Source organism: Lissotriton helveticus, chromosome 1_1 (assembly GCF_964261635.1).
Source record: "Lissotriton helveticus chromosome 1_1, aLisHel1.1, whole genome shotgun sequence".
NCBI lineage: Eukaryota > Metazoa > Chordata > Amphibia > Caudata > Salamandridae > Lissotriton > Lissotriton helveticus.
Window position 1 is genome coordinate 1,828,450,568 of NC_136057.1, and position 16,984 is coordinate 1,828,467,551.

At 43.0% G+C, this 16,984-nt stretch overlaps 1 protein-coding gene across 1 annotated transcript in view; it reads left to right on the top strand.

Moving 5' to 3' along the window:
- The window catches only part of ITPA (inosine triphosphatase), a 79,756-nt gene that overhangs the window by 7,846 nt on the left and 54,926 nt on the right, over nt 1-16,984 (top strand). The window contains exon 2 of the mRNA XM_078659204.1: nt 16,000-16,057. Within this exon, the coding sequence (XP_078515330.1) occupies nt 16,000-16,057 (58 nt within the window). The remainder of the gene's footprint in view (nt 1-15,999; nt 16,058-16,984) is intronic.

Sequence of the window (16,984 nt, forward strand, 5' to 3'; positions counted from 1 at the left end):
AAACCAAGGCAGTCACAGAGAATTCAAATCATGCTCCCCCAACCCCTTGGATAAAACACAGTTTTAGTGTCATTTTCTTGATATTACTATTTTATTAAATAACCCCCGTTTTGTGAATTTATTTACAAATCTCCAAAATAAGAAAATTTGTGCCGTAGGATATTTTTGCTGAAACTGCTCCTACTGTGCCGAGGTGAGGGGGCACTTTCAGCGAAAAGATTCCCTGCAAGCTAATCGGACTCCATAGGTGCATCAGGTAGTTCATCTTCGGATGGCAGAGGCGGAACCTTCTCTACCCCACAAGTCAATGGGCTACCCACTTGGTCTAAATGACTCTCTAAGTGTACACATGCAATCAGCAGGATCTTCTGAATTAATATAAGGGGGTATTGCCTGGTATGGTGTTGCAACATAATTGTTGTGTTTTTCTGTCAGCCATTTGAAGCCTGAGTTATAAAATAGCATTAGAATGTTGTGTGAGCAAGCTGGGAGAAGTGTAAAGCAACAGTTAAAAGATTAGCAAAAAAGCCTATCCTGCCTCCTGAAGTTGATTTTTTTTCTTCTGTTTGTATACTTATTGCTAATAAACCACGTGTTTCTCCATTTTTTCATACCAGTTTGTATGGCTGGCTTCCAGTTCTTAGGTGATATTTGCTTCACTGCTCATGCAATTTATGACATTCATAGCATTTGGGTATTGGTTTTTGCCTAATAATTTAACCGAATACAAAGAGTTCTATGCTGGCTGATCTCGTTGTCAATCCTTTGTGAATATGAAAAGTAAGTTGTTGATTCTGGGGTGTTTCTTGTGTGGATGTATTTGTAGCACTGTACGTTTACTATGCACAGTCATGGACAATTTCCAGCAAAACTATAGTATGCAGAAGGAGCACTGCAGTGTAGTTATTGAAGACCTGCAACAAACGCGTTTATTTATGAGATTAGTATTACAGTGAGGTAATCAAGATTGATAATTAAGAGGCTGATTTAGAGATTGGCACATCATCACAAACGTGATGAATATCCCTTCTGTCTCATGATAAGTGCATTATACCCTATTCCACTTGTAATGAGGCAAAAGGGATATCCATCCCGTTTGTGATGAAGTACCCTGTCCGCCTAACTCTAAATCTGTCCCTACGTGGGTTTGTTAGCTTGAGCGGATTGATTCAGTGTGCTTCTTTGAAGTGTTGGTTTCATGATTAATTGGAGATCCTGGAATAGAGTGTCATTTGCTGAATTCCCGGGGAGCAAGAAAGCCTGCTTAGATTGTTTCATTTGATATGTGGGTAATGCACAAATTCTTCTGTGTTGAGCATAAGGTGATTTGTGGCTACACGAGATATCCTTCAATAGATTGACTGTCATTTCAGATTCCCTTGGGTGGTAGAACCTGTATGGGTTGGGTGCACTTAGCTATTGTGGTTTGCACAGGATTACCTTCCGTGAGTTGAAAGTCATTTGCTTTGTGGTTATGCTAGCGAACCTTTAATAGATGGAGTCTAAATTGTTAGGTGTTCATCTGAAAGCTGTCACAAACGGTTTGAGTTAGGAGGAACCGTTAACACTGCTGACAGCTGAGTAGTTCTGTTATTTTTTGAAGAATGACAAAAGGCCTAAAGTAGCAAATACCTAACTTGGTCGGAAGATAATAGTCTGAGAAAAAGGGAAGACACGTAGGACACAGTAGACAACAGCATAGCTGTAAAATGTGCAATGAAGTTGGATATTTAGCTTGATCCACCCCAGTAACACATATCTAATACTTTGAAGTTACATTTATCTGGCATTTATAAAGTGTGCAACTGCCCCTAATGTGACATTGTGGCACTCGAATTGTCTGGATCCATTTGTTTGATTAGAATTACGTGGTTGTAGGAGGACATATGTTAGATACGTTGGGTGAGGTGTGCAAGGTCATGACGCAATGTCAGATAGAAATGAATGCTGCTAGTACATGTAGCACTGTTTACAAATGTATGAAAGAAATGGGGCACTCGCCATACAGCATATATTCTAAGTACTCGATGGAAGAATACTGCATGGTAGATGTGTTATCCTCTACTTGTCAGCTTGGTTTTTACTTGCGGGTGTAAGCTAGTGCCAGAGTACATGTGTCTGTTGGATCCAAGTCAAAACCTATGTATGCATGGGTACAGGATCTTCAGTGAGCACAAGACACTATAGGAATGGGTTCATTGAGTCTATCTCAAAGCAGAGAAAGTGTCACCTACGAGATCTACAGTAGGGATCTGTGAGGTCTGTCTGGAAGCAGCGAAACGTCTGACCCACTAGGGTAGGTGAACGCCAGACCATAACACTGTGGAAGGAATGTAACTAAATTATGTGGATGAAAGGTGGGAGATGGCAGCAAGGGGGTGGTATTTTATAAAATATTTGCTTGTTTAAGGAACGGTATGCTTCCAAAATCTACTTATCCTGTTAAAAAAAGTGTCCCATTTGGTGCCATGCAGAGAGGTGACAAATTATGGCAGCCATTCTCATTATATACAAGTTCTAATACTAACATTTCTAATTATGCCAGGGCTCATGTTATAGAAGGGCCTGGACTCTAACATGGTTCGAATTTTCCACCTTTCTGTAAATCTGATTTTGTGTTGAGTAGAGCAGAATTTTCATTCAGGATTCCACTCAATCATGAGTGGGCCATCGTTCCTGCACTAAAATTTATGGTAAGCGAGAACAATGGAACTGATTTTACTGGCTGGAATATCTTGCCGGTAAAATGGATTCCGGACAGCTGCATTGCAGCCTGGACCATTTTTCCTGCCACCATCCTACCTCCAGTCATGGCAAACAGGGATCATATAATGCTTTGCCCTGCCTGACTACAGTCTCACCTCCACTCTCCCACAGTCGCCACCATCCCTCTTGACCACACAGCCGGCCCCCTCTCACATTTATGACCTGCCCAGAGCGTGTGGTAAATGTGAGCGACAATACCCACAGAAAAGGAAATACCTTGCGTAATTCCGCCTGGTAAATGCAGGACCACACCGATGTTCCAGATTCTATGGAAATATATTTGAGATTTCTTGAAACCGATGGGATGTTACCGCACTGAACCATTTTTTTTACAGGTGTGCATTTACCACCCCACCAGTACAATACAAGAAGTCATCTGGGCCATACAGTAACTGGAAGGATGCAGGGAGTGGTAGTGCCAGCATTGGGATGCCCTGTCCGTCTGTGCGCTCCCACAGTCTTACATGTTTAAGGGTATTTGCCAATTCGTCCCCAATATCTTTCCATTTTGGTAAGGGTTGATAATATACTCCGGACAGAGACAGGAGTAAAACATTTTTCATGGTCCAAAAAAGGGGGTATAGGGAAGGTTAAACTGCCCTTGCTCAGCAGATTTTCGCATGAGCAAATCTATATGTGCATATTTGCTCATAAGAAAATGGATCCCAAAAGTTTGCTAGGTCTACTGTTTCTAGGCCTAGTTCTATAATCTTTTGTGAATTCTTGAAAAGTCTCTGATCTGCACTAATGTAAGGACATATACCTGTGGATGCTTTTAGGTTACTTTCTTGCATCCGCAAAGAGGAGAGGAGGAAGCTTATTAATCATTTAATTGATATGTAGACTAATTAGGATTAGGGTGAACACACAACTCTATCGCACTCCTCTCGATTTTGGTTCGGTCCGTTAGCTCGCTCTTCTTGCTCCTTCTACTTGGTCATAGTTACTATATCAATGTATTATTAGTTCAAGTGGATTTGTTGGCTTTGGGGACATGTTTGAATGTTACCTTTAAATGAACAGGTACTACTTACAAAGGGCACTTGTTCAGAGTGACATTTTTCCAGGGAATTAAAATAAAACAAAAAACCTGGTCTACGGTGCTTATATAGGTTCTGAACACTGCCTGGAGGTGGGATAGAACTTGCGTTTCCTCCATCCAGTCTCAAGGTTTGGCCAATACTTGCATGTTTAAAATCTTGTGAACATTATCAATTAGGCAGATTGGCTTATAGTTCACAGGGTTGTCCCTGTCCTCTCTTTTATGGATCAAGATGATTTCTGCCCCTCTCCAGGACTCTGGTATCTCGGCACCAACTGCAATTGTGTTAGATAATACATTCACAGAGAGTCCCCATACGGCAGGCTCGGATCGATGAAGATCCCCGGGACCTTGTCCAGTCCTGGAGCTTGAGTGGCTCTCAGGGTCTCATTAGCTTTCACTGTCTTGTCCGTAGATAAATGGACTGGGGTATTAAATTCTAGGTTAACCAGGGTGCTCACCTGTGCTTGAGCCTCCGTTTGAGCCATTGCCCATCTTGAGATGAATATAAATCCTCAAAATATTGTGGGTAAATCTGGGGTTGGCTATAAAATGCTTTGTCATTAGGTGTTTTATGGATACCAGGTGTAAGCATGTGCCAAAAGAAGCTCCTATCCTTGATTTTGCAGCATTAATTAAGTCTCGCCACAGTGCTTCCTTCCAACTCTTTCTAATTACTTCCTGGAAAAACTTATACTCTTTTCTACATGCTACAGCTTATGTATTGCTAATTTTAATTGCGGTTAATGGTTTAAGTTTGTATACAGCAGTTATCATACCAGATTATTTTTTTAAGCTATAGTTGTTCATTCAGTTTCTCAAAAACAACACAGCAACAAATAGTGCAGCAAAGTATTATCAATTAAATACACTCTGTGGGCGCTGTAGGTCCGCGAGAGGGAAATTTCTGGTAGGTGCAGGCAAACAGAGGGGAGTTGGGAAACAATCACTACTCACTCGTTGACACTCCCAAACACATCTCTTGTGAGTGACTCACAAATGTCCAATTAGGTCACTTTCCAGAAGTCCCCACATTTGTGTCAGATGGGGCAGGCGAGTGTGCTTGCGAAAAAGGTAACCTAGTCCCAGAGCTGGACATTTCAGAGACTATGTCCCTACTTCCATTCTTGATTGAGCCCAGATCCTTCCCCAGTGTTGTATCCTGTCCACCCAGTGCAACCAGCATGTTAGCCCCGTACTCCAAATCCCCGTTTGTACCTTTCGGAGTCTGCACTCCTCCACAGCCACCCATTCCATAAATTCTGCCCTCCATTTACATAGTCGGTGGTCTGGGTCTGGCCCAGTGTATGACAATACGTCGCCGTGCTAGGACTAAGCCCAATTGTACAAATCAGTATCTCCTTTTATTCCCCCTTTTGGGATGTGACAGGAGCTCCAACAGACCATGTCGGATGTTAAGATACATCATACCAGAATGTTGTTCTAAAAGGCTGAGTATTCAGACTTCTATAAAGGTATTCCCTGAGGTAATCAAATAGGGTATCATAGATATTTAGTATCGGATCTCATTCTCAGGAATATTCGTATAGGATTCAAGGACTACTGCAACAGTGCAGTAAATGTACATGTATTATTTATATACATATAAATACAGTAAGTATTGGCGAAAACGTCAGGGATTGCCATAATAGAGGGCAACTTGATACATCTGTTGTTAGAGTAGAATATTGCTAAAGGCGTGTGATGTTTGATGCAGAATGGTCAATATGAGAACTGTTCCTCTGTTTTAAGGACAAGAGCGTTATGGTCACTATTAGTTCTATTATTTACAGCCATATTGTTCATATTGGGCCATGTGCATAGGTAGGTCTATTAAGATATATAATCACTTTACTTGTGATCTTTATCCTTTTAAATATGTATGTGGCTTTCCGGTCTGATATTAGAGCGGACAGTACAGGCTCAAAGACCATTCCTTTCCCTCCTTAGTCAAGAGGGCTTGCATTGCTTTGGTCGAAATAATCATCCAGAGTATGTGTTATGTGTGATTCTTTGTCCGCTTGCGACTCTGGTAGTTCGCATTGAATAATTTGATAAAAGATCAGAAAGAGGAGGAAATAAGTTGGTCAAAGTGTTAGGTGGCCTTATATCTAGGTGTTGGATTTTACCCAGATTGTTAATCTGCCTGATGGGCATCCGCTACAGAGGGTCCTTTCTTTTATGCTGTAATTTAGGAGACCTGATCCATGGATTGGTCCTACTGTCCCATGTTTCCTGCAATGCTCATAAGTGAAAATGGTCTGTGAAATTTCCCACCCCTAATCTGAATCTCCTACTTTGGTCTTCAGTCCCACTACATCCCACGATACCAGTTGAATTTGAGAAAATGTTGATGTGTCCTAAATGGGGATCTGAAGACTGTGCTTACTAAAGGTGACAGCACCATTAAGTATCTGTCATATGTAGGTGGCTGTATTAAACTTAAGTCATTGTGATTCACAAAATTAATGTACCCAATGGTTAGGTGACTACCATATGTTATGGGCTCTGTTGCTTGGTCACTGTATTTGATGAGGGTAGTTATTCCAGTATTGTGGAATCTGTGTGTCACTGAAACTGGCAACAAGGGGACCCCTAAGCACCCCAAATAATAACAGGCTTCACAAGGGTAAGATATAAATGTATTGGTTTTGTTACACAGGTCTCCAGTGCTGATAATGTGATGAAACTGAAACAAACTACTTAGGGCCACATGTTCAAAGCATTTTTGCGGTCGGAAACAGTAAACCCGCCCATTTCCGACCACAAAAATGCTTATACAACACGTTACCAAATCGCAGTTTGTGTTTATGATTCTGTATTTGGTATTTGAAAGGGGTCTGTATAGGGTGTCCCTTCCAAATACCGAATCTGAATGGGATGTATGAATGTTTTGCAACCGTAATCTGTTCTTATTTTACCAACTCCATGAAGGTGGTGGTAACCTATTTGCAAATGGGAAGGGGTCCCCAGAGGGCCCCTTCCCCTTTGAGAATGGATAACAAATTTTTTTTTAATTTCCAGAATCCCGAGGAATCCACAAAAGCTGATAAAAACAAAAGCTGATAAAAACGCTGCACCAATTGTGTGGTTGGGCCTAGTTCCTGCAACAGGAACTGAGCAAACCGAGGTCAATGAGAGTCCTTTCGCAAGAGCTCCCATTGACCTTGGTTTAATCTGTGCCTGTCACGAGCACAAGACCCAGCCACACAAATGGTGCAGCGTTTGTATCAGCACAAGTGGGGTAACGCTGGGTGGTTGGAATTTTGTGGAATCCTGCAGGTTTCAGAAATTTCCATTGCAGAAATGTAAGAGAAAATGTGTGGTTTCAGGCAAAGTTTGAGATTTGCCTGGCATTGTGGGTAAGATAACCCTGTAGGATCCACATAAGGCATCTTGGACTCTTCCAGTTGTCTATTTTCAAAATATGTGCAGATTTCCTAGGTGCCGGCTGAGCTACAGTCCAAATTCCACAGCTATACGCTTTGCAAAGAACGGGTCAGTTTTGAATGGGAAGATGTGATGTATCAATGATAAGTTTTGGGTTGTTTCCTGTTGCAGGCACTAGGCCTACCCACACAACTGCGGTATCATTTTTATTGGGAGACTTAAGGGAAGGCTGGGGGGAAAGACGTTTCTGGCCCCCACAGATTCCAGTACCTTCTGTCTCAGAAATATGAGTAAATGTTTTTTTGGGGTCTCAGTTTGAGGTTTGGAATCAATAATGGGTAAAAAAAAAAACTGCTGAGAGCCATGCAAGTCACCCACCCTGCATTTCCCTACTTGTCTAGATTTAAAAAAATGAACAGGTTTGCTAGGTTTCCCTAGGTGCCGGCTGAGCTAGGGCCCAAAATTCACAAGTACCCACTTTGTAAAAACGGGGTCAGTTTTGAGTGGAAATATTTGATGTGTCCATGTTGCGTTATGGGCTTTTATCTGTTGTGGCCACTAGGCCTTCCCACACAAGTGAGGTACCATTTTCATCGGAAGACATGTGGGAGCATAGAATAGTAGAACATAGAATAGTAGAACAAAAAAAATCTACTCCTGAAACCCCGTAGATTCCGGAAAGAGAAAACATACAAGCGCTCCTTCTCAGGAATGGCACCCAGGATCTGGAATGCGCTCCCTCCTGAAACCAGGCTTATCTCCTCCACTGCACTCTTCAAGAAAGAGGTGAAAACCATCCTTCTGGCCAAGATCTCCTGAACTTTATAGGTGCTGGATCAGAGACTCTGCATCGCTTTGTATCACTGTTCACTTGTCCTTTGGCAATATACTCCTAATTGATGGTGACACTACTACGCTACTCTCTTACTACCGACCAATATATGATACACTTTGGTTGATTGAATCACCCTCCCGATGCCCCCACCCAGTGTTCTCTCTATCCTAAGAAATTGGTATAAGCCATCCACACATCCAAGGTTTACCTGAACCCTTCTGTAGTGGGATCAATGACTTGTGCCGTCTTATATTACTTGTTTACCTGATTGTATATTGATATGTTTTTCTGTACGTTATTATTATCCTACTATGTTAGTGACTATTATATTGCTCCCATTATCTCTGTTCATTCCTGCTGCCCCTACCCCTGTCTCTGTGAAGCGCTCTGATATCTGTAAGGATCTTGTTCGCGCTATATAAAACTTTGAATAAATAAATAAATAAAATATGTTACTACTAATTGAATTTTGCTGCATGTGTGACAGCCGAATGTAAGTCAGTGTGTAGGAAAGAAGACATTTTGAAAAATACCTTCTGAATTTGTAGGTACCCGTATTAGCATATGATTTAGAAACGTACAAATAACCACTGCTCCTAAACTTCCATATCTTACGCCCATTTCAGAAATACATAGGTTTAATTGATACCCATTTTCCCCTCTAAACATTTGACCATGTCAATTGGTCTATACTTGGTACACAATGGAAAACCATTGTACCATGGAGCTCATTTATTGGTTCTTGGTAACTTGGGTTCTTGGAGAACCTACAGACCATATATAACCCCACAACCAGACAGAAGGGCTTAGTGGACGTAATGGGAAGTTGCTTTTGTAAATCTGCCATTGTGACAAAAAGTTACAGATGAAATCGTCACAAATGGGCGTTTTTCCTACTCATTTTCAATATTTCTTTATTTCAAAAGTTAATTTCTTCAGGAAAACCTTAAGGGATCTCACATATAATCACTTGCTAAATTTGGAATTTTGTCTTTTTTTCAGAAATCTGAAACTTTCTCTGATCACCCACTGGTCACAGTGGATTCCACCACAAATTGGAAATGGGTTATTAGCACAAAAAAATAGGAATAATGGGCTGCCTCTTTGATAAATGCCAAACCTATGGTTAAAATAAATTTGGTTTGTTTTGTATTTAGCTCTACACGTTCCTGAAAGCTGAGAAGATGGTGTCTTTAGCACAGCAAACCGTTTGTTCATGCCGGGGGAGGGGGGCACAGACACTTTTATCAATTTTTTTCCCCCAAAGCTCAAAATTTAGCTATTTTTTGCCGATTTTGTCGGTTCCCTCCATGGGCATTCAGATACCGTGGGTAGCTTTAGAATCCACAGGATGTTTGGAAAAAAAGGACGTATATTTGGCTTGGAAAACGTATGTGGAAAAAAATGTTGTGGAGCCTACAGCGCAATCTAACCCTAATAGCCAAACAAGCATTTACAATGCAATGGTTTTGCCTTTGTTAAAGTTAGAGCTATTGGCATTGCTCTTGACATTATTTTTATTTATGTTTTTTTAACATAAATAAATGGCATTGCCATTAGCTTTATCTCTCGCAAATGACACACACAAACACACACAGAGCCCCCCCACACACACCCACACAGCCCCCCACACACACAGCCACACAAAGCTTCCCACACACACAGCCACACAAAGCTTCCCACACACACAGCTACACAGAGCCCTCCACACACACCCACACAGCACAAGCAGGCAACAGGGGCACACGGAGGCACAAGCAGGCAACAGGGGCACACGGAGGCACAAGCAGGCAGCAGGGGCACAGGGAGGCACAAGCAGGCAACAGGGGCACGAAAACTGAGGCACAAGCAGGCAACAGGGGCACGAAAACTGAGGCACAAGCAGGCAACAGGGGCACACCGAGGCACAAGCAGGCAACAGGGGCACACGGAGGCACAAGCAGGCAACAGGGGCACGAAAACGGAGGCACAAACAGGCAACAGGGGCACGAAAACGGAGGCACAAGCAGGCAACAGGGGCACACGGAGGCACAAGCAGGCAACAGGGGCACACGGAGGCACAAGCAGGCAACAGGGGCACGAAAATGGAGGCACAAGCAGGTAGTGCTTGGAAGCGACCAAACTGTAACCTTAAGCTCTATCTCCAATGCAAGCCATATTATTGCATGTCGGCATTTAAATTGATTATTGGTTATTAAGATTATCATTTTTTGCTGCATCCTAATACATACGATGTGCTTTTCTGCGCGTCATCCTTCACATTGACGCCTTCCATGGAGGGACTGCACCTAGCCTGTCACATTGCATTCGTTGTTTCACTTCCCTGACCTGCCTACCTACTGGGAAAGTGTGCTACATATTTGACCTTTCATATCCTACTTGTGATGTGACGCGAGTTGGAGAGCAGACTGGGCTTTTTTTGTTTGTTTTTTTTGATAGCAGAGGCCCCGGACAACAAAGAGGATTGTTGAGGAGATGGCAAGAGAAGATACAAAACCTGCTGGCAACGGGATGGTACAAAAGGTTTTCTGTGCCCCGTACATCGCAGTACTTGTGCAAGTACAGTTAATCACTTTAAAAAGATGACCTCGGTGTTATAGTAGAGTTCCCCGAACCCGAGAGGGAGCTGCCACAGACCATGAAAATATTTGCACCTTTTTTGAGAGCATCTCGCAGTTCTAGCGCAGCTTAAGTGATTTGGCCTAAACACCAGAGGTTTTCTGGCGTCGTTACCTAGACTCGAACCCAGATTCCCAAGTCCGGGGTCGAGCGCCCCAGCCTTCAGCCCACGGCAGCGATGAGAAATAAGTGCCACCTTGAAAAGATACTTCAACACTCCCTAGATGTATTTCAAAAGTGATCGCATCAAGAAGCCATATGAGATTGAATTAATTTTTCATCAGTGTGTAGGAACAGTTGCAAAAACAATCTGTGACAATATTGTACACAAATGCGGCAGCTATCATAAACAGCTGTATTGCTTAGGAAACCTTAGACAGACACTGCGATGCAAGCTTCAGAATACATTCCTCCGGAATAACTTTGTTCATGATAAGAGGTGGCATTCCCTTTCCGTTACAACCCGGCGTTCCCCGCAAATAGAGGCTGCAAAGCGAACCACTGCGTCACCAAGAAGGCCCTTCTCAATTCTGACTAGGGTTGAGATAATACGTGGATGCAGCAGTCAGGGACGGACAAAATCCCCTCGGGCATATGGCTTGCTTCTACCTTTCAGATAAACATTGCCGCTAATGGCGTAAGGGCCTTGTAAATAAGCCCCTAAAAGTGCAAGTTACTCTTTAAGTGGAAGCAACCGATTACTGCCTCATTTAAATTCTATACTCACCAGAGTGACCAACACGTGGAGCAGATACTTAAATAGACACTTTGAAGGCTGTACTTGCATAGGGTCTCACATTCTTTTAAATAAATGGGGATACACGATAAATGCACAGGTTGACCTGTGCGGCCATAGTTAAAGTATGCTTCGTTCCTTGTTTGAATTGTTCTTCTGTATTTTCCCATGATGCAGTGCACTCAGACAATGCGAACGTTTGCTTCAATGGGAAAATAATGTTGCTAAAAAGGGGCGATTTCTATGACTCTGTGAAAGGGATACGGCGAAGTGTGGGCCCTGCAAGTGTGAAGCACCCATGAGGAGGGGCGGGGGGGGGGGGGCCGCCGGACAACTCGGGAATCGGAACTAGGACCCGCCGCCACTTGCCACAGTCGGCCTGAGACCCCCACCTCTCTCCAAGGTGGGGGGGAGGGGGAGTGGGAGGGCAGCGAAGCTCGCACGGACCAACACAATAGGTCGGCCAGGCCCCGCTCGGCGCCGCATGTGCCCACACATAAGTAGAGTGCTCTGGGAGCAAACAGAAGCGGCTCAGCCTATGCGGGGCTCGTGCTCGGAGCCCCTGGACGCCATGCAGCCGCGCCACCAAGCGCACCTCTCCATTTATACCCCATCTATAAAATTGTCAGGAAACGATAGATCCCCAGGTGCCCCCATGCCACGCCGCCGGACGCGCATGCCAACACTAGCATGCGGGGAGGGGGGACGCCTCACACTGTAGGCGGAGCGGGCAGGGGACCGGCTAAGTACAGGAACACCAAATGGACCTGGCACACATGGGAGGAGGGGGGGGGGGGACTAACCTCGTCGCAACCCCCGACCACGGCAACGGCGTCGAGCCCCCTTATTATTATTGTTACAGCTGCCGACCCCTGACAATTGCTACGGAGTCCTTAGTGTGCTTTCATTATACCGCGTGTCTCAGTGCGCGTGTCCGAGACCCTCCGGGGGTATGTAGCGCGTGGGGGCCCGTGCTCCTCGTGGCTGAAGCCCCTGGTTTAGCCCCTGTTTCTTCCGAAGATCCTTACCCGCACCCGGTTGCACATGACCGGTCAACCGGAGCTAAGCCGGAAGGCATGGCGCGATCAACCCCTCGAAGTGCCGAGGAAGATTCCGTGGGACGCGGGCAGCGGCAAAAGCCGAGGAGCTCCTTACTCGATGTCCCAGAAAGCGCTTTTAGCCGTTTTAGAGGAATGGCAGCACCTACAACTCGCTTCAGTACACGGCAGGGGCCGAGTCAGTTTCATGTCCGTAGTGCCTCAGAAAGGATGGCCGGGCAGCTGCAACACCCAGACGAGGTGACAGGGGAGAGATAATCACGCCATGGAAGGCTGGAGAAGTACTGAACAAGCTAGTGCTTGATGCACAACAAGCAGGAAGGCGGGTGCCGGCTCAATGCCGGAACAGATTCGGGGGCGTTCCCGGCTTTCGGCTGACGTCGCGTGACGTCGGCAAAAGCCAAAGAATCGCGGGAACGCCCCCGAATCTGGTCCGGCATTGACGGACAGGCCCCTCGTCCAATGGCTAGGCTCCATTTATGGAGCCAGCCAATAAATGAAGAGGGCCGACCCAAACCCCACTACAGTTCTCATCAGGTTTTCGCCTGCGCGAAAAAGATGCGCAGAGCGCATCTTTTCGCCAGGCAAAACCTAAAAAGGGCTCTGCACTGGAGGATGGGTATGATGTCCAGCAGTTAAGGGGTCAAGAATAGTTGCATTTGTCGCACTGATGCACCAGTTTGCACACCCCATGTTAACTGAATAGGGATCTCAGACTTCTGAAATCTAACCACCTTGCAACAGGCGCATTCGCTCTAATATGACAGTTGCTGCTTCCTTTGAGTACTTAAATGTGATTGCACTCATGTAGCTATGTCTAGAACCACTTTCTTTATTTTGAGATGAAGATATACACTCCTGATACTACAGCACATATCACGTAGGCAAGAGCCCCCATTAAGAATTGTTTCATTAAAGCCTTAACTTCTCTGTCTCCCTTTGAAATACCTATTCAAGGTTTGAATGACCTGCCGTTCTAGTATTTCACAGTTCGTGTATAAAAACTCACTTTTCATAAATGTAGTACTAAAGCATGATGTGGTAGTGCACTGTCATGTACAGATAGCACATTTTCCATTAAATGGCCACAAAACTTTCCCACTAACATATAGTTTTACTGATAAAACTATATAGCTCATAAACGATGTATGGAAATTGGCTTTCAGCAAAGATATTTAAAATTTGCACATCATCAAGAACGTGTTAGGATTAGTTATGAACCTATAAATATATTTTTTTTCACCACAGAATTACAAAAATGTTTCTTCATAACTAGTGAAATATATATGAAATGTTTGAACAGTTCACTTATTAGCTATTTCAGTTTTGTTAGAGAAAAAAAAACCTGAAATCTTACAGCCTTTCATTTCACATACTTTGCACTGTGCAGTTGTCGCACAGTTCACTTCACAAAATCCTCTAACTTCTGTCACAGAAAGAAAAGTAAATGTTGGAAGACAAACTGACATTTGATCTCTGTCTCCCAAAGCTGAGCAAATGTGACAAGATAACAAGATTTAAAGGCATTTTAATTGCTCATTCACAATGTGAGAAAGCAGATAACTTGTCAGCTCACCAGAACAGGCATTTAGGCCCAAAAAATAACTCGTTCTGATTAAATCTGGCACGCCCGAGTGAGTGGATTTTTCAAGGCCAGCCATTTCTAGCCCCTACACTATAATTACAAATCGCATCTGTAGGAAAGTGGGTTAGTAATTGGGGTGGAAGTGAGTCCACTACAAGGAATAAGCACAAACACGTCAGGATAAAACATAATTTCAGTAATTTAAATCTGCGCTCAACCCCTTGGTAGTTATTGCTCAGAGCAGACTGGCTTAATTTAGAATTTTTTTTAAGTGTTGAGCAGTAACAAAATAGTTAACAACATATTTTGCAGCACATCCTGTTTGCCTTACTCCAAACTATCTTGCAGTTCTCTATTCTTAGTAAAATCCAAGATGGCATAGCCTTTCTGCCCTTAGAGTTGGCTTACATGCTATCCAGGGGTGTGTTTAGGTAAATGAACCGCCCCCTCCTCAACTACACCAAAGTGTTTCTGGGATCAGCTCCCCCTCCCACTGGGCTGGTCCCAAACTGGGTACAGAGAGCCCAGGGGACAAATGATTTCTCTTCCCCAGGTCTCTATTTATACCTATGAATTGGGATGCCTAAGACTGGTCCCTTTCAAATTAAAGAAGTTTGTGAACTCTTCCCAGCTGCCCTTACTGAGCTGATATGTGTCACATACCTCACATCCAGCCAAAATGTCTAATGTCTATTTCTGCTCTGGGAACAGTTTCCACAATTCATTAAGTGAAAGCTCTGGCAGGGCCATCTGCTAGAAGGTTATTGCTAATTAGCCCACTGGCGGTTCAGGCATACAGTAACGTGTACTAAATATTGTCACATGTACTAAATATTTATTAGAAATCTGACAAATGAATTGAATTTTTAATGCATATTAAAAATAGCAGTTTCATTGCCTCTGTAGTTTATCCTTATCTAAAGTTAGCAGACTTATGATTTTTATTCTGAACTTAGTTTTTGTCTCATAGGACAGCTACAGCCCTTTGCAGTGAAAATAGCTTTTGGGGGCTAGTCACTGCAGATGCATACTAATAAATTCTTGCATGTACCCCATTTGAATACTAGGCACCCCTGCCTTGTGGGGTACAACTTTTACTTAAGGGTGACATATTTATTATTTAAAAGTACGGTTTTCTCCTGTCTAGAGGGGTTATTTTGACTGGTTGGCCTACAGACTTAAAAGCTGCAGGAGGCCAGCAACACAGGAAAATCTGAAGCCTGGCTTTTTTGTCAGCCTAGTGGATGGGATAACGTGCTGCAGTCGACAGCTGATCTTTAACTGTTAAATGGCTTTGGTGTATTTTTCTACACCATATACTATGGCCTTACTGGAAATGTAATTAGGCCAACCGGGTGTTAGCCTGTTGTGCCATGTTTTGAGGGTTAAAATACATATAATAGGGCCTGGACAGCGGTGTCCCAGTGTGCAGAGTTTAAAAACGCGCAATACCAGTCTGCAAAAAAATGGGGTAGACCACGCAAAAAGACCAATTTTCTCATAGCATCCTAACCAGACACTGCACAGACATCTAGTAACCATGTATAGAAAACGTTGCTGACTAACCTTCAGTGAACCACACCTGGCAGTGTCATAACTCTAAAATCAGCATGTTTCTCTGTGAATCATGTAGAAGTGTAGAACCTCAACTACGTTGTCTGTTGTACCCAGTGTTTTATTTTTATCTTCCAATCCTGCCAGCATTATGCTCAGGTTGATAACATTGCTTCCACACTGGAGTCCTGCACATCTAAACTATAACTACCATTTCTCAGGAACTAAGCTTCTATCCATGCTTGTCACTTTCAGAGACCTTCTATCTTCAGGTGACAAATTTATTGACTTCTAATTTTGTGAACTAGACGTCTATGACACTACTCTAATGCTTTGCTTCGCATTAAAAATAAAACCTTGCCTCTGACATTTATGTCTTTTTTTTTAATAAATTGTATTTTGTTTTTTAAACAGGTTGTTCAAATTTTAGGAGAGACGTTTCCATTCCAGTTGGTTGCCCAAAAAATTGACTGTAAGTATGCTTGAAACTAGACAGTCAGACACACTTTGCTTTAATAGTTAAAAAAAAAGTTGCTTAGTTTACAACTGTGAAAACGTAATGCTTTTAAATTATAGAAATATTGTGCAAAATGTGGAGCCATACATGCCCGTTTTGTTTTCTCTGGAGCTGAGACCCTGCTAATCATGGTGTATAAATCTTACAAGTGTAAATCAAAGAAGTAACAGTAACTCTGATATTTCGTCATTATTCCCAAAAAAGTAATTAAATCCTATTTACTGAACAGTTTCACTTCGGCATTGTTTACTTGATTTAAACATTTATGTGTTCAATATTCCTTGTCTTTTTTCCTTTTATGGGGAAAAAAGTGTAACAAATCTTCACACCTGTGTGCATTTGGGGATCTGCGCTATCGTTTGGTTTTCAGTCCTGTCCTTCGATTCTAATATGCAAAATCTAATTATAAAATATTTTAAAATTCACCAGGTAACTGAGCCAAAAAGCAGATGCTTCCTATGTGACACAGGGGGATTTTTTCTGGAAGGAAACTTGACTGCATAGTCTTTCAAATAATCTTTAACTTGGTGATGAACGCGGCATAAACCAATAACTTACCTGACACTGTCTCCGGCAACACATATCAAACAAATGTTTCTTTTCTAGTAAAATTTAAAGCAAAATCTGACAAGTAACCTATTGAAATTAGAATAAAGAAATGGATAGCAATATAGAAATGGAAGGTACTCCGATTGCATCTGGTTACCAGGGATAGATATTGGTAGGATACATTGCAACTGAAATGTGACCTTAGTAGGACCAGTGAGCCAAAAGGAGCACAGGATTCTCTAAAGGTGCTTGTGGAGGGGGGGTCAATATGTGTTCAAAAAGAGTTTTCTTATCACCAAACTCCAGGACCTCTTGCCAATGACATGGGTATGG